This window comes from Bombus terrestris, chromosome 6, assembly GCF_910591885.1.
Source record: "Bombus terrestris chromosome 6, iyBomTerr1.2, whole genome shotgun sequence".
Lineage (NCBI taxonomy): Eukaryota > Metazoa > Arthropoda > Insecta > Hymenoptera > Apidae > Bombus > Bombus terrestris.
In genome coordinates, this window is record NC_063274.1 from 3,612,862 (window position 1) to 3,637,800 (window position 24,939).

General features: G+C 35.1%; 1 protein-coding gene across 5 annotated transcripts in view; it reads right to left on the bottom strand.

Moving 5' to 3' along the window:
• LOC100643404 (calcium/calmodulin-dependent 3',5'-cyclic nucleotide phosphodiesterase 1) overlaps positions 1-24,939 on the bottom strand; it is a 217,247-nt gene that overhangs the window by 133,423 nt on the left and 58,885 nt on the right. Inside the window, exon 2 of one of the 5 annotated variants that reach the window (XM_048406835.1) lies at positions 13,798-14,067. The exons of the other annotated variants lie outside the window; for them this stretch is intronic. Within the exon in view, the coding sequence (XP_048262792.1) occupies positions 13,798-13,921 (124 nt within the window). The 5' untranslated portion in view covers positions 13,922-14,067. The remainder of the gene's footprint in view (positions 1-13,797; positions 14,068-24,939) is intronic. 5 annotated transcript variants of the gene reach the window in all.

The following is a 24,939-nucleotide window of genomic DNA, read 5'->3' on the forward strand; positions in this document are numbered from 1 at the left end:
TTCATGCACTTTACCTCGCTGTTACGCTTTATACACAATGTTGATGCATTGTCGTTCATTCGTCAGCAAACGTAGGATTAATTGAAATTCGTTTATATAAAATCCATCATGGGCATAAGCGTCCAGATGGAATGACGTCAGTTGTCGTACGTAGTGCCATTCGTCTTGTCAGTAGACCTCTATTTCCACTTGATTCCCAGCCAAACCACTTTCGTCATATTTCGCTGCAATTTATACCGGATTTCGCTATCACAGGGACCAAAGTAACTCTTGACTAACACGTTGGACGAATATCAATAGAGATTCGATGAAACGCCGATACAAAAGTTGTAAAAAGTAACGATTCTTCTAAAAATAAAAATTAACTCGACACAGTTGAAAATCGATTTGTACAAGCTAACGCGTTTCCATATTGTTTAGTCGTGTCTTTATTCTCTTTGTTTTCTCTTTTTTTTTTTTTTTTTTAATTGAAACTATGAAATCCTTATAAGCATCGTGCCGGTGATAGTTTTTTAAATTCGATAATAATGAATAGAATACTAGTACTATGTATGCATTTTTAGGAATTTGTATATTCTTTGGTATAGTATATTGGATAAAGATACATTTTATTCTCTGTGTTATGTATATTTTTGTATAGCTACCATTCGTTTTGATTTCTGTGGTACAAGTTTTATAATTTTAGTGTTAAACAATATGATACGAATTGAATAATAAATGTAATAAAAAAAGCATAGTTCGTTACGTTTTACGCTAAATCATTTTATTATATAGTTAAGATCAGAAATTTTTGAAAATAGAGTCTTACTGCATAAACGTGATATATATCGTGACTCGAGAAATATAATGTTATTACATTTGCTGTTATGAAAAGATATTTATACCGTCTCTCGTAAGATAGCAGAGTACAATGTATTATAATAGTAAGAGTAACCACGCGATTTAACAAACAACAAGCCACCCGATCTCTATAATTCTATTATATAGATTTGCTTTGAAAAAAAAATTAATTTCAGAGGTTCTATTAAACACGGCTGATATAAACAGATTTAATAATAAAATTGTGGCTGTCGGATAACGCGTACTTTAATTATTGGTTGAATTTTAATTTAAAATTAACTGATCCGGAGAAAAATAATTCATCGCGTTGAATTAATTAACTAGGTACTTGTTGTATTTACGTACGTACGTATTTCGTAGGTGCGCGTGATAAATTATTGTAAATTTAATTCGCAACTTCGTAATTGCGAGGCACACGAAATATATTACCTAGAATATAATCAAAACTCTTTTATAGGCCTCATACACTGGTTAATCGAAATCTGTAACACGAAGCTAATCCTAACTTGACAACGAAACCTGTAACAAGAGATAACTCATGCGATTTCAGATATCTATAATAAAATCATGTCCATTTAACGACGTTACCAACTTGAACGATATCTTGCCTCTGCTCTATTCCACAAGAGGACACAGTTCCTGAACTAGTTGCAAGTTTGAAGTAACCACCCACTCTGTTCGTGAATTGATCTCGAATCTTCGAGTTAGTCTACGAAAGCAATGTTAGTCTACGTATGCTGGTTATATCAATTCGCAAATTTAAATGATACTTGATATGCACTTATCAGTACGACGTTCAAATCAACGTTGTTAGCTGTATAAAATTAAACAAATTAGATGAAATGCGTTCACACGTTTTAATTCTTAAAAAATAAAATTGAGAGATATTTTTAGTAAGTTTATTAACTAGACATCACGATCCACGTTACTTTCTGAATAGAATAGCACGTGAAGTTAAATAAAATATATTTAAACGTTTTATTTAAAAGAAAAAGAATTGAATATCGATCGAGTCCTTAGAAAACGAAGATTATATAGTTGACTAAATAAATTATTCTTTAAAATAATCTATTTCCTCTAATTTAAGGAAAAAAGGAATTTCCAAGTAGAAAGAAGTTTAAAAGAAAAGTCTATTAATTGAGTGAATTATTTTATACGGAAAAAGCACATAATGCGTTTCTCTTAATTAAGAAACAACAACATTTCGATTCGACACATTTCGCTAAAAAGTAGAAAACATTTCAGTACAAAAGAGTAAAAGTTTATTACAAATGTATAACGTTTACTTTCTAGAATTTCGGCTCGTATTTTCGTGTTTGAAAATATTATTCCTGACAACTGTGAATGTCAGTGCGATAACAATTTATCAAAATCGTAGCCGATTTACGCAGTGAAAAGTACGATCATTGAGTATAATACGTTACAGTCGAAGGTTCGAAGATCATTCATGCCTATTACCATTATCGATTTCTTCCACGAGGAAAAATTACCCTGAAGATGACAATAAATCGTACAGCCGAGAAATCTGGTAATGTAGGCTGCCTCAAAAATAGTAGAAATCTGCACTTTTCTTCCGCCAGTCATTTTTATCCTATTTTTTTCCCGCTGAACCAGCACCATGGCACGACAGTACCATCTGTTTCAATAGCCTCTCCGCCTCCGTTTTTCGTATCCAACATTTATCTCACTACGTAGCTCGCGCTAACGATCTCGCATAAAGAACACATTACAGAACAGATTTCACTGGAAATATGCAAAAATCTTTTCAACTTACAATTACTTACATAGACAACAAATTCTTTCGCGCGTAATTAAGAAAAAAAAAAAAGAAATGAGTTTCTCGATATACGAACAGTATAAAAACCATACTGAACTGCATACAGAAAATGGCAAATTAGAATAATTATATTACGAATGAAAACCACGTAGGAGTAATATGGTGATTTTATCTAACTTTGTGATGTTCGTGTTACTTGATGGTTAAAAGGAAAGAATTTAATATGAAATACAGTTGTTCACGAGAGTGTTCAGACACTTACCATGGACAATTTTTATAAATACATTTTGATGTAACTAGATACGGTTGTTATGATTATATTCGTAATATAATTTGGAATTAGTTGACAACATATCAAATTTTTTAATTATTTTTCTATGAAAGACAGAAAATGTTTAAACGAGTATCAAATAAAATTGCAAATCCTCGACTTCCTTAACCTTACTAATTAATTTTCATGATGTATATTGATCGTTTGAACCTATTGACTTTATCGTATTCCATACGCTGCAATCAATACTTTCAGAAGCTGCATGCCAAGTATTGCTTCTATACGCGATATTTCTCTTTGGAGTAGAAAGTCTCGTTGAAAGAATATTACGAAGGAAACGATTTAAATTTCAAACGGGAAAATAACGACTTTCGTCGAAAATGCGGATCTGACTGCAGCGATACGCATATACATGCAAGTAGTGTTAAAATGGTTTGCGCGTACAACCGCATTCTGCAACTACTTTTCTCCTACCAACTTCGTAAATTCTATTTAGATTATTACAGCATTCTGCGCTGCATCATCTACACACAGAATTAAGTGGCAATTAGTAAATAAGATTCTCGTGATTAATATTAAATTACAGAGCTTATTGAGAGAAATAAATTATTTTGATGCAAAATTATTCTATACCTTGAACAAACTTGAACATTTAAAAGTCATATTAAGTTACAAGGTTATAAATCATGCCTCCAAGCACTGCAGAATCTTCGGAAAGAACAAGAGCTTCAAGAGTATCACAACTATCAAACGCAATAAGATCATCTGCCCCGCTTAATTAAAATTTTCCATTTATCATTTCGAAACTAAATGAAGCTGAAAATTTCTTCGTTAAAATATTTCTCTACCTTTTCTTTTTCTCTTTTTACTTTCCTATTCTTTTGATCTCGATTTCATCGCTATTCTCAAATAAATAGCCAATACGTTTTACTGCTACGTTTATCTCTTTTCAATCTTAGATTTGATAACGGCAATTGCATATTACGATACGTATCTTCGCTCAAGTATTGTATCAAAACATTAAATCGTCAATTGTATCGTATCAATCTTCAACGATAGAAATGTTTTATATAAAAAGTGACAAAATAACGTGATATGAATAATCTTGCAGCTTATAGATTACTATTATTCCGTTGACAATTCATTGGATATTGTGTCTGTCGTAAACTGCACTCTCGGTTTGCAGTCGCGTTGCTTCTAAGCGATAATTTATATCCTGATATCTTGGCGGTATTCATTTGTCTCGGCAATGCGAAACCTGCAATTTTAATGCTTAATACTGCCGCAATGTTTCCTTCTCCTAAGCAATTGCTCGACATATGTATAATCATTGCTAGCTAAGACGTAGGCATTTTTTTTTTCTTCATGCTGACTAAGTTTGTACATTTTCACGCCACTTAGTCAGCAACACGTTACTTTGTTCCATTTTTCTTCTTGCCCAGTACATACTGACAAACATTAACGTTTCAAGAGCAACGTTTATCTTTGACTAATAATCTCTTCTTAATTGTTTCTTAATCTCTTCTTGTTAGTCGTTTAAGACTTTTACCTGTATCATACATGTATTTAATTATTCAGATAATATTGACGTTTAAACAATGAGACAAAAATTGCTGTCCATTTCGTTTTCTGACGTGGTCGTTACTTTGAAATTCAATTCGCTAGAAATATTTAAACAAATCTTTTTCGAGAAGAACGTAGGATTTCCTGCGTGTAATACTTTTATTTCCATAATACGTGAATACGTATTTGTGTAAGGGATATAAAGTTTCCTATCTGTAATTTCTGTTTGCATAGTCATGAAACTGCTGCCATGAAATTGTTTTATGTCTACATTTTATAAGTGTTTATATTTTCATCCGGACGATGCATTTGAATTGATGTTGAAATAATCTCTGCCGTGTAGCGTACTGATTTTATTCCGCTCGTACGTGATTATTATGCAAATTAAATAGTAAACATAGCTTATACATACAGATGACATAAACATGCGCTATCTCTTCTTGCTGTGCTCCGAACCAAAGGAAAAACTATTATCGCGCGATTCACTTTTCACATTTCTGTCATAAATTTTTAACGAAACGTTTATAGGCATTTTAAATATACTTTGTATACTTTCTGCAATTTCTAGATACCGGGAAAGGTCAAATAATCGAATGACACAATTTTATTATATTTAATCCTTCTTAGAAATAAATCAATCAAAGAAATAGGTACGCGGGTACTGGAATAATCGGAGCAACTTTTAAAAATTTACTATACATCGACTATTTTATAACATCGCTTCCTTGAAATAAAATTTTGTTTCTTTTTTACCGAGAATTTCAGTTATTAATTCGTACACCTCGCGATTAATTATCGAGGTTATTTCCCTTCACGTGTAATGTCTATTAAGCGGTCCTATTATTAAAGACTTTTCAGCGCGTAGCCCCTGGTAGATAGATTGCCCGTCTAATATTTAAACCTCTCCGGATTCTTAGTACTTCATTAACCTTTACTGATTTAAGCTTGGTGGAGGTAGATCCTCTGTTATGGAAGTGTGAATTTCATAGTACGTTTATCATACCTTAATACCTCATTAATTCAAAGTGTTTTATAATCTGCGTGCAAAGTGCTTCAAACGAAATTATCATACACATTTTACGTAATATTAACTTGAAAATTTCGAGCAATTTACGTTAAAACTGCTTAGCACCGCGTACGCGGAATAATAATTTCAATAAGTACTTTCCGAATATTCAGATAGGGATTTTTCCAATATCTTTACTTCCCATTAAGAAAAATCAATTCCTAATACAACTTTGAAGAATAAATATTAATTATAATAATTGCGTTTTTCTACTGTGTTAATGAAATTTCAATTTTTATTATTCATACAAATTTTCTATCTAATTATATCAGTACATTCGTGAGTCGCTGCAAGCATATAAGATAATGTACTTGAAGCAGATTCAGTATATAGAAAATATATGTAGAAATAAAAATATATCTGCATAAAATTGAAGTTGGAAATGGAAGGCATTTCGAAGGCAAACACGAAAGAAATCCAGATTCGTTCGTAAGAGCTGTAGGGAGGAATCTTTCCGTATTCATTGGTAAAAATTTATGTCGTAGTGCAGCAGAAGAGTAACGCGATATATTTATAAACGTTAAGAATAGCGCAGTACTCACAAGAGGAATTGGAAATCAATATTTAAGCCCATTCTGAAGGTGACGTGACTAGGCTGGATTTGCGTGCAGAAAGCAATAGATAACGAGAGTTGTATTCTAGAATAATGCTTTGTATATGTCAGACATATTTAGGAACACTCATTGTATAAACTTCATTTGAGAGGAACATCTAATATAAGTTCGAGAATCTACGACCCTTACAGAAACGTCTTTAAACAATGCTCAAAGAATACAAATCTAAAAATATAGTCAATTACGTCAGAAGATGTAGAGAATTTATCTGATTTCTTAGATATGAATATTTAATGAATATGATAGAGCTCGATCGGAATATATATAGATAATCAAGCAATTTGAAACAATCACGAGCAAAGAGCAATTAAATAATTAAATTTTTCTCAACAACTCGATTATTGTCTAATTGTAAATGAAATAAATTGAAAGCACGTTGTGAGAATAATTTGATAATAACCAATTATATCTAGTGATTGATATAAAGAGTGATATTTTTCATTCGATTATTTCAATCATTTCTTAATTATTATTCAAATTCTAAAATTTCCAATGATACAAATTACAGATAAATATCTCGCTTGTCATATAAAAAGCAATTTAAATTGGAAAAGTTATCCTTCGATTAAATAAGCTTCCATTGATATTTATTAAGACATACCTCAAAGCTTTACATATACAAATAGTATCTTATAATTTATTTAAATTGAAATCGTTCAAATTTAATTCAATGGTGCAAGTACTATTCATCCTATTTATGTTTGTAAGTTTTATTGGTTTCACAACGACCCAGATATTCCACGCTTACGTTCATTGATCAGAGTTGTTGCATCAATTATGCAACAAAGCAAACTTATACCACTGTCTGACCAGCTCAGTGAATGACTACTGCAGCGGGACGCCTGTTCTTACTACTTCCGTGTCTGACTCGTTGTTCTCAACTCTTTGTAACACAGAATTATCAAATTCCTAGCGGTCAAATGCGAAGCACGAACTGTAGCTGCATTGTAATACGAAGTTTCGTTTACTAGGACAATGAGCTCTCTCGTGGCGATGAACTTTTTAACACCGCTAGTAAACTATGAATCTGATACAAGGGAACGAGTGATCGAAGAAGTTGAAATTGCCTGATAAATTTTGTTCTTGCATGATCGTTTGAAACCGGAAGCGGAAAACAGTGAGGAAGGGTCTAGGGGGCAGTGACTTCGAACTTGACGTATCTGAAAACGCGCAGCTCGGTAACGCGAGTGTTAATTACGACGAAAGCACGGTCTCGTTTCATGCATCGCGAATTTCAATCACGAAACCCGCGGTAAAGATGAAAACCAGCTTAACCTCGAGAGCTTGTTGGCCACTTCTGTCGATTCGCATTTCTTCTTAGAAAAAAGAAAACATATCGTAATTAAAGCAGTGCATACGCCTTATGGTTAGACAAAATTGATATGTTTCATATACGGTGGCTCGTGAAAGTATTTGGACACTTATCATGACAAATTTTAAGGATATATCTAATACACAAGATGCGCCTGTGTGTGTATTATATAAATCATGTTGACATTTGATCAGCAGCGTGAGATCTTTTCACTGAAAAATTCTTTCAAAGATTTAGGTCAAAACTTAAAGGTTAGATCAACATTTGAAATGTCATGCTGTGAACTTAAGGCAAAGATATGAATATCTTTATCTGCATTGAGTACACTGGCTGCAGAAGTTATTTGTACATATCATTACTTTTCAATGAAACGTTCTCTTATCATTAACAGTTTTTGTAGCCATATGGAAATCGTATTAATATATTTGCATGCAATTAATTAATACGTAAAAACAACTGTTGTGTATTCCTTCCAGTAGAATTGTTTGACTTATAAGCTACGCTTCGTGGAATTTAAAATTAGCTGGTCCGTAAATATTGATAATTTTTATAACTCCGTCAGGAAACGAAGGTGGAAAACGAAACGAAACAGAGTTACGCTTGTTCTCTGTTTATTTCCGTGAAATCTATTCCAACTTGTATAATTAATTGGCAATATTTCTTCGATGTCAACGAGAGTGGCAGGCTTAACGAGCATCCTTGTATGCATAATGAATTAACATTCGAAAGTTCTTTTAATCTCGCGATTTGTTGTCAGTTTGTTGGTGTATTATTGCAAAGTACGCAGCTTGTGGAACAACTCTGACAAATTTCTACGATTTCTTTATGCGCCTTTGCGTTACGAAGCGGCAAATGTTAAATAATATAATCGTGTACGATTGAAAAAACGACGCTTTCGGTGAAATTAAAGGAAGTTTACAAGATCGTTAGACATAAAAATAAAATTGCCTTTCGTGCAGTTGATAAATCAACAAACTGTTTTCGCGAAAAAGGCGTTTTCTTACGCAAGCTCGATGAAATAATAAACGAATGTCAGAAGCGAAGAAAGTAAAGCTTTCAGATAGTTTAATTCGCACACGCTACACGGTTCTATATAGTGGAGAATTCAAGTTTCCTTAGACCAGTGATTTTCTCTTTCATCTTTAAAGGCTTCCCTCTTCTAAATATTTTTGCTTACTTTCCTCGAATCTTGAACAAATAAGAATAACGTTAGATCTTTATTTATTTTTATCGACGTTAGAAGAAATCGAAGGACAACAAATTTATTTCCGATACATATACATTTTTTATAACCAAGGCATTATATATATTACTTTGTTCGCAATATAAAATCATTGCATGTCACATACAAATGGTTAAATTTCCAATTTTATTAGATATTTATATGGCAGTTTAATAATGATCGTATTGTAATATATTCGTTGTTATATATAACGCTCATTATTTTGGAGCGAATAAATGCAACAGAGAAACCATCGCGCAAATATGTCTCTAAAACTACAGCAACTCTGGAATCCAACTATTAAATTACAACTTTGTTGTAGGAGTTGGTATTTTAATAATCAGCGTTCAGCGTCGTATTCGTAGCTTGTTTTCCACTGAATACGGACTCATTAGCAGCGGAACGCGTAACATTCTCTAACGAGTACCAGAGGAAGTAGCGTGGTCCAACTTGTTTTCAACTGGTCGAAATCATTTCTTTCCCAACGGAGCAAGATGAAAATCTCGCGAGTCTAAGACTCGAAAGACTCCTTCGTTGCTCTGTTTCTCGTACAAAAGTCCCCGTTATCACGGCAGCGTTTCTCTTCGAAATCTCGTCCAAGTGGATCGTCATCGGCTGCAAAGGACCGTTTCATCTTTTGTCTCACGCTTATTGCACCGCGTAATTGCGACCGTTCCGCTTCCGTTACATCGGTCGTCAGACGAACAAAGGGTGGGATCGCGTTTGCTTGAGAATTTAAGATAACGATCGTATTACAACCGAAAGGAGTCGCGTTGAACATTTTCAAATTGCGGTTAAGCTACGTGAAATTTTATCACCGCATTAGCATGCACGCGTAATTTGCTGTCGCGATTGCCACTGTGCTTTTCACCGTGTAGCTTCTCGCAATTAACACGGTTAACCGGCTTTGTGCGAAGCTCCACTTCTTTTGGAAAATCCCTTTAGGAATGGAAACAGTTTCGTTACAATTGAATTTGAATTTTGGCAAATAAACTGGCGATAATGAGAGTATAAGAAGGATAAATAAGATAAAAACGGATTAAAAGTTGGAAAAATAATCTTGCCTATAGAAACATATTTATTGTTCTTAAAAGTTAATTGTGTCGATAATCTAGTAATTAGAGAAATATAGAAACAACAAATAGATGAGAATGAATTAAGAATTGGAGAGATGTTTTTTGGGATGGCAGTGGTTTTGTCGTCATCAAACTTGAACCGATGGTAGTAATCCAGTAACTATAAAAATATAAGAATTAAGAATAACGTGTAGAATAATAAATAACAATTAAAAATGAAGATAATGTATTCATTCTTTTGAATCCTTCTAAATGTTAATATTCAACATTTGATGTGACTTTTGTAGCTATACTGAACCAGAATTTTCTAACGACACTTTTTATACATGAGTAATTTCAAAGGTAGATATGAATTCGTTTAAACGTTAATTTTGCTGGCTCAGAGCTGGTTTTTTGTACGAGCTGTTTTATTACACCTTATTTTCCGTTCTGTTGCAAATTTCGATGCAACGTTAGATCATTTATGCTATTTGCGCTCTCGACTCGCCTCCAAGAAAAATAAGCAAACCCCTGCCGTGTTATTTGCCTTTGAATCCTCTACATTCGCCCCTCGTTCCCTCTTACTTCAAGAGTGCGCTCTGCTCTACTCACTTGGTGCGTAACGTCAACGTTGAATTCCCTGATTTGTCGATAAATATTAAACATGATAAGAAAAAAGATTTATTATACACTAAATTCTCACGTACAATTGTCACGTCGAATTATAGAAACGTGATCGAATATAAACATCGTTATATAAATATTTTAATCTTCACCAGTAATTATCAATAATTATTTATCGCTCACACGTACACGCATATTCTACGAACGAGGTCAATCAAGAAGTTTTCCATAACAAGTGCTTAAACACTTTGTTGAAAATGACAACGTGAGTTCGCCCTTGCCATCCATATGCAAATGCGCTGATTACAATAAATAATAACCAGAAGATAGTTCCAGATATAATCGATAGGTTTAAGATATTTTTTTTTGTTTTTATATCTATTCCATGTAAGAAAGTGCAATAAAGATTTTTCGGCTCAAAACGGTGCGATAGCTATTATTTTATTCTTTGGATAAATCTATCGTGATCCTATCTCTAAATACAGAAATAACAACACACTTCCATGAGCCACTATAATTTTAATCTACGATTCTTCTAATCACGTTTGTAAGAATTTCAATACTTCGTACAATTTCCTTTACGAAGGAATCAAGTATCTGCTACATTGAGAAAAATTAATCTCGCTCCTTCCAATGCTCAAAGCTTCGAAATGAAGAAGAAAACGTCGATGCAACGGATCAAGATGTTGTTGTTCGAACTCGGTATTCCTCGTGACTTAAGTCTGATCGATCTCTCTCAAGAATTGTATGTTTCTTTCTAACTTTCTCTTTTGCTTATATCCCGCTGTGAGACCGATAAGAACAAGCCGAACGACTTGGCGGGCTTTGTTCACGGATCAATGAACGTAGTGAATCTCGCCATACTCTTCGCTGACGTGCAGATGCACATTCATTGAATCGGAACGATTTCCTCAAGAGACAGACAGAGAGGTCTTATGGGTATTGGAATCGGTGAAACGTAGCTTCTATTGAAAGGGTAAACGCGTGATCGCTAGCCTCTTCGGTATTGCATACATTAGCAAATGGACATTATCGTATCGTCGATCCAGGCTAGCCTTCGAAGGTAAATAGTTGAAACAAATATTGTCAGAAATCGGTCGATAGATACGGTGAAAGTTATATAGTTTGAATTATTTTAATGTTAATATTAAACGCGAACAAAGATTTTCTAATAGAAATTTAACAACCTTATTTTTAGTTCTTGTCCTTGTCTTTCGATGTTTCTTACAAGGGATTTCATCTCTAAATTTTTTATTAATCGATATCCCGATGATTATTGTCATTCCATTGACAGTATTTTGATAATTAAGGTTCTACCGTGATCAAAGATCAGAACTTGGGATCTCCTTTAATAATAATAATAATTAGTAGAATTCAAAGGAGACTTAAAATTAAGTTATTTTTAAATATATCGCGTAATATACGGAAATTTTAACATATGTACGAATTCGTTAATTAAGTAATTATTGATATAAATAATTGAAATGAAAGTAGTTATCTATGGTGAAAGAATTAGTACTCAATTAACGGAGATTAGTTCTTTGAAATTCTCTGAATTGACGTTGCGGCCTCGTAAGTAGAGCGTGAAAACATCAATGAGAATTTTTCGCGAAGTTCCCTGGATTTTGCATGCTTCCTGCGTCAACGGTTGCACGGGGCAACTGCGCAATGCGGGAAAGATTCGGATTTTCTCAAATTAGGAAAAATTAATTTTGCGAGATTCGCGGTTCGTTTCATTTCTAGAATTACCTGAAATTTATCTCTTTTTATTGAATTACTGTTTGTGTTATTTAATACTTAAAAGCTGTTATCAAAGCAAATTACATTTATGTATAATATCGTGGATGAAATTTAACTTCAACGTGTATCTTTTTATTTTAGCGATTAATAAAGTGAAACAAACGCGATTAAATGTTTTATTATTTTTCAATATTAAATAACACGTTGATTTGACATTCGCTCGTTGTATCTTTTACACGTCAATTCTTGGTAATGAATTTTTGAAACATCTTCTACGCATAAAAAATTATCCTAATAGGTAGAAAGGAATGTTTTGAAATTTTGAGCCTGAAGAGGAATAGAAAGAAATCACGTTCATAAATTATTACTTCAAACCATAATAAATTTCCAATTTGTATCCAACGGAGAGAAAACAAATGCTCGATCACGTTTTTGTCTCAAATAGCTCTTTAAGGTTCAACGATTGTGTTCCAATCTCTGTCGAATTACTTACGTTCCAACTTTCACATCTCACGCTTCATTTCACCAACTGAATATCTACCTTTCGCGAAAGGAGTTCAATATTTTTCACATTTATATAACTCGTCGCTTTTTCACTATGATTGATATTTCTATAGTATTTATATATACGTATTCCATTTAATTAATTATTTTCTAACTGATTAATCAACAACGTTTAAACCAATTCCTTGTGTTATACAACCTCGTCTTCTAAACTATTACATTTTTCACCGCGGATGATTTCGTAAGGGACATCACAACGTCAAGTTACACGCGATACACTCCGACATAACGTGAACTGCTAGAAATGTGGCACACGTGCGTACAAAATGTTTCGAATTGCGACATTGAGGTTCTTTGGATAGTGCGCTTCAAACGAAATAACTGTTGGAAATGTGTTAAGACAAAAGAATTTCAATAAAGAATGGCAAATGATCCAAACAGTGGTACGTCGAAAACGACAAAAGTTCTGATCAAACAAAGAAAACGCTGTACTCACAGTAAAGCGAGTACTTATGCCGAGAGGAAAATGTAATTGGCTTGGATGGTATTGGTGAAGACTTTAAAGAGCTCTTTACGACATTAGCAATCCGATGCGATTCTACCGAACAATACAATCAACCAATAACAATCCATTAGTGTCCCGATGTTCTATATTTGCCCTGCCATTATCATCATCTCATTTTGGCATCAATATACTTGTCAATTCAGAGCGATACAAATTTAATAAAAATTGATTGATAATATTTGGAAATATTCATCGACTACCATTAGTTGATTTTACTTAGAAGAGATAATAAAATTCTATTATCGTTTCCATAGAAAATAATCCATTTTCTCATAAAAATGTATATAAATACAAAATGATTTCCATTTTTACGAGGACACGATACCTCTGCATTTTTTTAGAGGAAATTCTTCATTCGATGGCAATAATTTTTTATTCAAAACAGTTTTCGTTAAACTTTTCACGAAACGCAGAGTATATTTCTAATATTGCTAATGATAATAAACTATACAAACTCTGTCCTAAAATATTTCTTAAAAGAGCGTATATTTTATCATATGATTGTCATTAAAATTCGAATAAAAGCTCAAATCTCTACGCATACTAAATTTACAAAATACGTATTAACTAATGTTCACAAATTTTTTATAACATAAAATTAAATTTACAAAATAACAAGTTGGCATATTCCCGACGATATTTACCTATGGTATACGTCGCACCATCCAGTTGAAAAGTTGCACTCTTGCACTTCTTGAAGAGCTTTTGATGCGGGTACGGGGGCGGAAGCGGTGGAGGTGGTGGCCCCTTTGATTTCTGTTCACTCATGATGTCTCTTGCACTTTCTTTCAACTTTTGATCATGAATTACTCGTACACACAATCTCTAATCTATATCACACGCGATCAAATTCAAATCACGATCATATCACCTCGATTATCAAACGCATAGCGAATTCCGCGAAGGATACAACGCTGGAAATATTGAAAATCTAACTATGACGAATTTTCTTAGAGTTCGAGAAGTTAAAGCGCAGTCGAAGAACTTCGAATCAAGGCAGATGTCTACCGAAGAGGGAAATTTCATAAACCACCGATTCGTGGAATTGGTAAGTCTGGAATTTATTTCCGATAAAAAGAGGAACGCTTCTATGTGAACTTGCTAGAAATTCTGTTTCGTCGTTTCTCTTTGAGAAATTGAAGAAGCTTTTTGAGCGCGGCCAGGAAAATTGCCATCTTCCTGCGAGCTTTAATACAAACTTTCGCATGAAACGTCGACCTCTCGCTCGTAAATAGCGAATTCGCGTAAGAAGCGCGATAATAAATTCTACATTCGATTTCAGACTTTAAAGGTGCTAACATTTACTGCGGTGATAAAATACGCAATTTTAAGGTACCGCTTGAATACTATCAATGTTTTTATTTTATTTATGTTATTGAATATACGTGCATGCTTGTGAAGCGGATAATATTTCAGGGCTTCAAGTTTAAGACTCAGATGTCAGCTTTTTGACACTACACAGATAAATTGGACAGTTCAAAAACAATATCGTTATCGCAACTATAAATGTTTACGTGAAACATTAAAGTAAACAAAGAAGAAAATAATAAGGCGAGAGAAAATTTTAAAAAGATCAATTTCCGAACTGTTTCGTATGCAAAAGATTTTCAAGAACAAACTTAAATAACGTTGTAACGTGACTAGTTTGCCAATCTTGGTTACTACCGTTCATTCGCCTGCGGCCAAGCCAAGAAAATATTTGACTTTCAAATAAGTCCTTAGGAACAAGTAAATCTGCAAGCGCCAAATTAACTTAGCCACCTAATAAATATTCGAGAACGTTCTGACAAAGCCAACGCCTTCAAGAATTCCGAACCTATTAGCCTCTCGCTCGGTTGTCACCGTGATCATTAATTTCGACATAAATCGATCGAAAGAAGAAGAGAGCAACAAAATTGATTAACTTCCGACTGTTTCGTATGCGATAGAAAAAATTCGCGAAGCGGGCAGATCTTTAAAAGCAAACTCGAATAACGTCGTAACGTGACTAGTACGCGAAACCCAGATACCACAGTAGTTCGTTCGAACGCGTGACACGCGGTTAACCGAAGAAAGCACGAGGGAGAGCGGATGAAAAATTCCCGCTGTTCCGTGAAAACTTTGGTGGCGTTAAATTCCCAGAGATCGTCTGGTGGCACACTTGCTGTCGAGAAACAGGGCCACGGTAGTAGCCGCAGCAAAAATCGCCGCGAAGCGCATCGCCGCGGTATAACGACGCACAGTTTGTCACGGTCGACCTTCGGGGAGGGGATGAGCTTGCTGTATCGTTGAGAATAGTAGCGGATAGTTGCCAAAAACGGCAAAGGGTAAAGTTCGATCTCGCTCGGTGGACCGTGATACGCCAATGAAACCTCCGACTAGACTCACACTTCGACGTGTGCAACTATTATTTGTTTGCACGTTACGCGTTTAGATATCTCGTGTGAATTACGCGGTGAAATACACCGTGGCATAAAAGTTGGATTTTCCGCTGTCAGCGTGGTTTAACGGATGATATATGTACTACGAAGTGGTGAACCAGATACGCCTATCATCCTTGTAGAAGGATGATTGCAAAATCATCGTGGTTTAGGATTTTTGGTAGTATATTATTATTAATATATTACTATTATTATTATTATTAGTATATTTATAGTATTATTCCTATAAATGCATAAACATCCCCCGTGTAATTATAACTTTGAAAATACGAAAAAGGTATTATCCTTTCGATCAAATCGCACTGGTTGTGCAAATTCGTATGGACGATAACTTACGTATTGCGTTTAACGTTATCCTTTCGTTTAGATCAATAAACGGATAGACAACCTCGTCAAGTTTTTAAAGAGAACAAAAGTACTGGTGAAAATGTTATAGTGTCTTGCGCCAGTCGATAATAACCAAAGTAATTGATACGAGTAGGAGATCTAATTGAAAAAAATGGAAGGTCATACAAAATTTTAATTCATATTGGTATTTAGATACCAAAGAGGAAGAAAATAACGTTATTTTGAAAAGCGTAGTTATCGTGAAGAAGAAACGATTCGGATATATCTAGATTTATAGATTATCTTGCTCATCCGTAAATGGATAGATTCTGATGAAATAAGTAAATGAGTTACTCGGAAATGATGCAACGATCTTTAAAAATTCCAACCTGGAATTTCAGTAGTAGAAAATAAAATTGGTAAAGCAATAAGATGACGTCGTTTAAAGTTAAAAGAACTTTAATAGGGTGTATTTTATAAACTTGTCGGAAGATAATCAAAATTGTTGGAAGTTTCAAACGTTTATCAAGAAATGCTTCGTTTAGGAAAATCTTAAAAGAGCATTTCGATACGAATTTAAGCAACAAATTACTAAAATTTAAAAGCAGATAACACAGCATATAGGTAACATGATCTTCGACGTATCGTAATTTAATCAAATATAAAACAATCGCGATATATCGAACAGCGGGTATAATGGATATTTGGCCACGTTTTCGATACACGCGACACATCATTGTACTTGAAAATTCATCTCCGATCGAGTTGTATTTGCGGTCGTCAATGGACATTGCTGTCGTAGCAATTTCACGCGTAATGCGTGCCTAATGGAAATTATCACGATCCGCAACACCGTGAAACAAACATAACGGGCTGCAGTTCTTGCAAATTGCAAATTGATCGATTGTACGGGTGCATCCGACCGATTATGTACCCCTATCCCGGTCAACGGTGACGTCTCACCGATAAATTGCCAGCAATCTCAGTGATCCCCTCACAGTTTTTCTTTTTCCCTCCTTCAACGTATCTCAACCTTTTACTTTCTTTCTTGCCCGCTTCCATTTTCTAGCATTTCGCTTTTTCCGATTCACCCTCCCAACGTTTACCTCCCTCTCGTTTCTTCCATTTGCTCGTTCATCGTATTGCACGTTTCTGCTCGAATCGTATCCGTTCGTAAGTATGTCCGTTGCTAAAGCTCGATTTTCTTCCCCCTTTACCTTTCCTTCTCGTTTGATCCTGGATTTTTCTTCGACGCTCATAAGGTCGAATTTAACCAGATCTCTCTCGCGTGTAATTTCTATACCTCTTCCTTTGTTCGTCTTGTTCTGTCGGCAAACAAGTTTCGTCTTTTCCTCGCCTCTTCGTCCCTCGAGATGTCATCGGATACGGAGTCTGGGACAATTTGCATCCTCCAACTCTTTTCTATTTAAAAAATCAATTTTCCCCTCGCTTCTTTCTCCTTCGTCGTTTCGAGTAAGCTGCTGATAAAATCGAGCTCTCTTTCCTTCTGGCTGTTCTTTTTTTCTTGCCATTTTTGTACTCGGTTAAGTGGAATTTTTTAGTAGATAGAAATCAGTTACGGTCACTGCAATCATTTCCATTATTTCGGATCCTTTACGATCGTTTCTATTATTTATAATTATTTACAATTGTTTATGATTTATCGGATACTTATTACGTGACTTAATAGTTTCGTCAGAAGTTAGATCGAAGTACGGACATTTTGGTCCTCGAACGTTAATACGAAAAAGTCCAAACTGACGTTTACCGCGATGGGAATGGCAGATTCGACAACAACGTCCCGTTATTTCGAGACACGGCTTACGGGCTGGTTTACGTTTTCGAAGATAAGAGACGGTTTTGTAAAGGTAACGTTCGAAGAGAAATGCGAATCGATTTTTATTCCAACACGAAAATAGAAACGTTAGAGAAGACCAACGTACAATACCGATCAACAAAGCTACTTCTCGTTTCTCCCGCTAAATATTACAACAGCTAGTAATTAAGTGGTAGTAAATAAATTAGTAACACAATCGTATAGTCGAGAAAATATTGCTTGATGAAGTTTCGCCAACCTTGAACGTATCTGACGCGTTTAACGTCATCGCTTCACAGTCCCCGCATAAAGAGTTATTTTAAGTAAATTATTTTTAACAAAAGACTCGACGAAAGAAATAGAACCTAAACAGAGATTTATCTCACCCACTAAACGTTACAATTACATCATTTCAAACATTTCATATATTCTTGTATACCATATTGTGGTATCGTGGACGAATGGCCTAAGAAATATCGGGTGAACCATAAACAATGTCGCGAGAAAGCCCAAGTGTCAATAGGCCCATCAATGTATCGTCGGTCCTTCAGTCGAATAGTTATCCGGAAAAAGGGTCTGCGTGACCCTGGCCACAAACGGTTGCGGAACACGTACGTGGTGGGGCTATGAGAAAAGGCAAAGGAATGCTTGAGGAAGAAAGACGAATTAACAGTTAATGTGAATTGAGAAGTCAGAGTGTTATCAGCGTTATCGAGAGAGCGTGGTCCGCGTGAAAGAGAACGTTGGAACCGTGGTGACGAGAGTTGCAAATTAACTATTTAATTGTCTAAATTATAGTACGTTATTGTATATAGTTCACGTTAAATAACCATCGTTTCCTGTTTAATCCATTTTAAGTAAATAAATAATAATAAAATCAGTGATCATCTACGAATCTTCCTTTCAAAAAATCCATCACGTTTTATCAATTACTGAATCGGTTGGTAAATTGATTAAAATTCTTTCACGATTCTCCTTATCCTCGTCTAGTTACGCTCCTCCAGTTCCTCGCTTTTATCTCCATCCCCGTTGCTCGACACCGCTTTCTGTCCCCGTTCTTTGCCTCGGTCTTGCTGTTCTCCATTCGCTGGTCGTTTAAGAGGCCTCGGTGAATTAATAGCTCGCGTGGTATACGTGACTCCGGAACCGAGTGGCCGCGTCGAGTGCACTTCCGCGATCGTGACGTATCCGAATCGTGGAAGGGAAACTGTGGTGCATCGAACGAGGTTTGGCTCCGGTTGGTTTCTCACCTTTCGCCGCGTCGATCGCGTCTTCGATCGACCATTGCGAAAATTCCGCCCCTACGAGTGGTCGACGCCGTCGCTTCCGTCGAATCTCTTTCCATCGCACAAACTCTCTTTGATTAATGCCGCCCGTCACCTCGAGTGCAATCGAGAAACGTCCTTGAACCGCGCCACCACGAATCGAACAACCACAGAATGGATTTCAAGGAACGTTTGCTTCGCAAACTAACTGCACTCGGGATACTTTGCAAGATGAGTTTTCCGCCGATATTGAAACTTTTCACTCGCAAGTTCTCGGTTTGTTGGCTTGTTGGCACTATTACCTAGAGTAGTTCGCGTTTTTAATTTTTCTTCCAACAATTGCACGGAGCTTCTCGGCTGAATCGGATTCTACGTGGATTTTTTGAAAACACCACTAAGATACGCCGAAAAGATTATACGCGAAACGGAAAAGATAATATACGAACTTTCTAAAAGGTGTACGATTAAGAGAAATTGTAAATTTTCCGTCAAAGTGAGCGTATCAAGTAAGAAGTGTTAAATTGGTGAAATGTTTCTTTCATCGATTTCCCCTGAACTTCTTCTTGAAGAAGCATTCGCCAACGATGAATATAAAACAACGAAATTCCAGGCTGAATAATTTGAGGAAATTCCATGTACAGGTTGATCGATGGAACCGTTGTGTTCAACCGTTGTTCAACCACGAATCGAAAATTAAGGATACGTTTCACGGATACATAGGTAGAGGAATGTAGTGGCACTCCCATCGGCCAGACATCGAACCCTGTACGTTAATGAACAGGAATATTCGATGTTTCATCGATACAAGGCGTAACTCGTACTATGGAGTTCCGGTACGAGTGGTTTATATGATTGCCTTATTCAATCAGTCACGGTAAATTTCAGGGTAGATCGTGTAAATCCACTTTGCCGCGCCTATTATGACGGTTTTAATTGCAATATCCAGGTAGATGCGACATTATTAATCGGAGCCCATCCACTCTCTCGCAAGGGGAGGCTCCACGTTTAGGTTGACTTCACACAGAGATAAGCGTATCGTGATACATACACGCGTACGACGAACTGCGTACCGTGTGAATGTCGCCATTTGTTTTAATATTTCGTTTGTCGAGAAGTATCGTTGCCAAGAGACACGAAACGAGTATCGCGATACTACGTCTTACGAAAATTATCGTGTGAACGCTGCCATTTGTGTACACGTGTAGTCCGTATCTGTCATGCGCGTATCTTCGTGTGAAAACAGTCTTAGCGTTAAATTACTCGCCAACCAAGTTAAGTTTTTTTATCTCTTTCCCTCTTGAGAAGATAAGTTGCGTTCCCTGTTACTTTTTAACCGGAAAATGAATAAACTTGAAAAACGAGCTATTTTCTCGTGTCGCTTTAAATTACAGAGGATATAGAAATCGCTTTAACCAGACGCTCTTTTTACATTCTTCCACTTATATTTCAAGTTTTTTCCCCTGTTCGTGCTTGATATTCACGAGATGATTATTTTATAATGTATAATGTACACCGAGCATATGGAACGTTCTCCGAAATTCCTTTGCCAACGAAATTTATCGCCACGTTAATTAGCGATGCTGATAACAAAGTAGAATTTAATTGATTCGTTGCTCTTTAGTTTTCGTGCTCTTGCCTCTTTTCAAATTACCAAGCTATAGAAATTGCTTCAACTGGCTGGATTTTTTAACGTTTCTACGTTGAAATTTATCCAAATTTCCAGATTTTTATTCTGCATGTTTGCTATTCGCAGAACAAAGATTTTGCTCTTAAAGCGTGAAATTTGAAATTTCTTTTGAATAGAAATTTTCTATTATTTTAATAATAGTTTGCTAATGACGAAAGTTATTTTCATCTATTTCTATTTCGTTCGATCCGAAGCCAATATCCGTGTAATTTATCTCTTCCTATGTCGAATCCCAAAATTTTATTACAAATAGAGAATATCCGAAAACTTTTGAAAAAGGAAAAAGGTATAGGAGGAAAGAAATTCAATTTCGAACAAACGCTAGTAAATGACGGTGTAAAATAAGAAAAGGGTTGAGAAATAGAAGCGAGCCGCTTATCTACCGTAGCTGGTCGACCAGAGTTAATTAAATTAAACCGATCTCAACGTATCTCGATTTGCGTTAGAAGCTAGAATTCTGGTTGACAAACGAGATCTAATAAGCCAGAACGCAGTACAAACATCTTTCCAACATCGGAGAATCGACAAGATCAGAAATATCCTCTTTCCTTCCGGCGAGAAAGAGGAAAAGCGTCCCTCGGTAAATATGCTTGGATTTTTACGAAACCGCTGAATCTGCGGTAATAGTGTCGGCTGCTTGCGAAAAAAAAGCATAAAACTTCCTCTCCCAAGGAACATGCCATATTTTCACAGCGAAGCGTTGTAAAAAGGAGTAGTTCGTATAGTCAAGAAAGTATTTTATTGGATCATTTTATACTCAAAGACCTTTTGCTTCTTTCTTGATTCTTTTGAGGTAATCCTATTTATCTTTTTGAAAAAGGTGAAATAAAGTAATTTACGAAGGTCCACCATCGACACATTTTCTTACACTCTTCAAATTATTCTTCATTTGTCGCGTATGTAATCTTCGTAAAAATTTATTGACCTCGATGTTACATAACTTTGTGACTTTTATCAGAAATACATTTTCGATCCTTGATACTCTTTCCTATTCTTCAAATTAATCTTCGTTCGTAAATTATTCGATCTTCGGGAATTTATTCGTTTTGATATCAAGAACTCTGTGATTCCAGTTCCAAACACTTTCCGAATCATCGACGCAGTTCTTGCCATTCTGCGTATTATTTTTCGACAAAAATCTTCGTGAAATTATTCATTTTAATATCAAGAATTTTTCGATCTCTCTTTCCAATACATTTTTCTATTTTATTTTCAAATTTCTCATACTCTTAGACGTATTAAGCGACACGTAGGAACGCGACTTATTCGAGTATAATTTGTTGATCTGAGATTATTCGGATTGCTGCGGATATCAAATCGAAATTAATTTTACGTTCGTCTTGAATAGTTAACGAATGTTCTAGTTTTCGATGGATCGTTATCGTCATAGAGATTATGTTATTCGTGTGAAAGAGACATGAAACAGATATTAACGACAAACGAAATATTTAATGCTATCTATCAGCGATTATTGAATTTCGGACATACATAATTTTCAAACGTAGTCACAAAGTTGTCGAGTACACTGTCAACGTTTTGATGTTACCTGTCCACTATTGCTTCCATAATATAATGCATCTTGTCTGTTGCCATTTAACTTGGTTTATTCGATAACACAATGACCGTCATAATTTCAACGAAATTAAATTACTATCCATATAATTGATGAGTTGTTAAACAACGTAATTAAAGAAGCAATACGTGTGTTTATTAGTAACATAAACCAGAGTATAATGTCTGCTGCACCATTAAATCGCATATTTCGTGTTCATGTCTTTTAATAGCTATTACGTTTGTGTATTGCAAATTAGTTAACGAGATCGGAGATATTTCGAGTCAGAATAAGCTTATTTTTCGTAAAAGAGGATAGACGTTTATACGAAAGTGGAAATGTATAAGTAATGAAAAATAACAAGCGTTAAGAGAATTTACGTAAGTTAAGGCGATTAAATATATGCAGAAATCTTGTTTATAGTCTTTGCACAAAGTTCGTTTAATTAATACGAAGCTAAATTCTTCCTTTCGTAATGTTTCAACGTTCAATAATCATTATGTATCAGATTGTTTTTTATCGATTTATTATTTGTAAAAAAAAAGGAAACAAATTTTATTTCTGAAAAATAAAATGTTAATCGCTGTAAAAGCTTATGTCGATCTGTCACGGATTCATTCTTTACGAGATACTACCTTTATTTATAGTTGGAAAGTATAAGATCATGTTACAATTAGAATTACATGCTCCTGATCAGTATTTTTCCTATACAAATAATTTATTTATTTATATCAGTTATTACTTAATTCTTCCCCAAACAGAATATAACAATCTGTAACGAAATTAACTGTAAGTCTGTCTCTTGTAAACAAAAGAAATCCAGTTATTTATCAAAATCACCTATCTAATAGCTTGGCATTATTTGCACAAAAATTCAATCTCTTCTTGCTAACTAGCAATAAAAATCCCATTTCCCTTGGCGTGGTAAATATCCCAGTCAAATCTAACCTTTCTAACTTTGCCTGGATAGTCGAAGTTAATCGAAAAATCCTCACGAACTCTCGATCATCGTCGAATCATTCGTTTTCGCGGAACCTATTCAATTAGCAAGGACGAAACGGACGACCTATTGAGCTTCGAAGTGAAATTCTCGGAGTGTACGTGACCCGGAGGATATTAGAAGTCATGTCCGGTCCTTCCTGAAGGAATGTGATCGGAATCGGAACGAGAATTACATATCAGCTCGATCGATTTACTTTAGCGTCATCGAATTATCAGCCCGCTACGAAACAACTCGATATCTCATTCGTGACTCTGATAAGGACGAAAATCGAATGAAACGAGATTTTCGATTACAACAGCGAGACGCTTTCGAGGTATTTGCTTGTCCAGGACGAGTTTCTGATAATTAATACTAATATTCTATTATGTTTTTGACATAAAGAGAAAGGAATTTGTAAAATCAACGTTACGATTCGACTGCTGGATGTTCATGTAGATTTATATTTTTACGAAAGCAATTAAAAAATGGCACCTAAACGGGTATTTATTCGACTCAAATAAATATTTCTTTTTATCCAATAAACATTTGTTATTATTTATCGCGAAGTATTTGTTACTACTTTACCTCTAATATTTTACATACTTTCGTACATTTTATACGTTCTGTACGCTTTTGCATTTTATCGATTCTGATGAATAAAAATCAGCGGATTAATTGGAACATTATACATAGCGATTAAAGAGAAAATTTCTAGATTAATAAATATATCGACGAAATGGCAAAAGAGTATTGAAATTTAATTGAAATATACAACTCCGTGCGTGTCGTTCGCCAAATATCACCCGGCAGTCATATATTCTACGTTTTAAAAAATTGTACTCGAAGAATCTACTTCGAACGATCGAATCCTTGAAACTGTTCAATGACTGGCAAAGAGTCATACACAAGTTGACAACATTCCGATTCTAAAAAAACAAAATATCACCAAACTTTTCTCCAATTTTACTGCCAACTTTACAAACGATCCAGTGGAATTACTCGAGACTCGTTTCCATCAGTGACCGATTCGAAAACTTTCAATCGGTAGATCAGTGCCGCGATCCACCGAGGGAAACTCGAACGTTGAAACAAGGTCGGTGTTTTACGGCGTGCCGATTGATTTACCGAACTCGGTAGAAATCCACGATTAAGTGGAGCAGATTACCGTGGTGAGCCCCCGACGTCCAGCAATACTGAATTATACACCGTATAGACGAGAATGGCAAACTTTTTTCTTTCCTTTTAATTAAAAAATTGATGATAATGACGCAGAATAAATTTTGATTCCGGGCAAATTCTATCGTTTCTTTCTCATGGATTTTCAAATACGTATCATTGGCTATGTGTCAAAGATACATTGTATTCCGTCGTCTGTTCTCTTAACCCGCCGGAGATCGTAGTTGATCCGACAGATATACAGACATACGTAAAATCTAATTCTAGATATTTTTAAGTTAAATTTTTAAGTAATTCCGTAGTTTATACACAGCGCGAACGTATCTATGTATTATATTTTAATTAAAAAATTGATAATAATGCGCAGAATAAATTTTGATTCCGGGCAAATTCTATCGTTTCTTTCTCATAGATTTTCAAATACGTATCATTGGCTATGTGTCAAAGATACATTGTATTCAGTCGTCTGTTCTCTTAACCCGCCGGAAATCGTAGTTGATCCGAGAGATATACAGATATACGTAAAATGTAATTCTAGATATTTTTATGTTAAAGCAATAA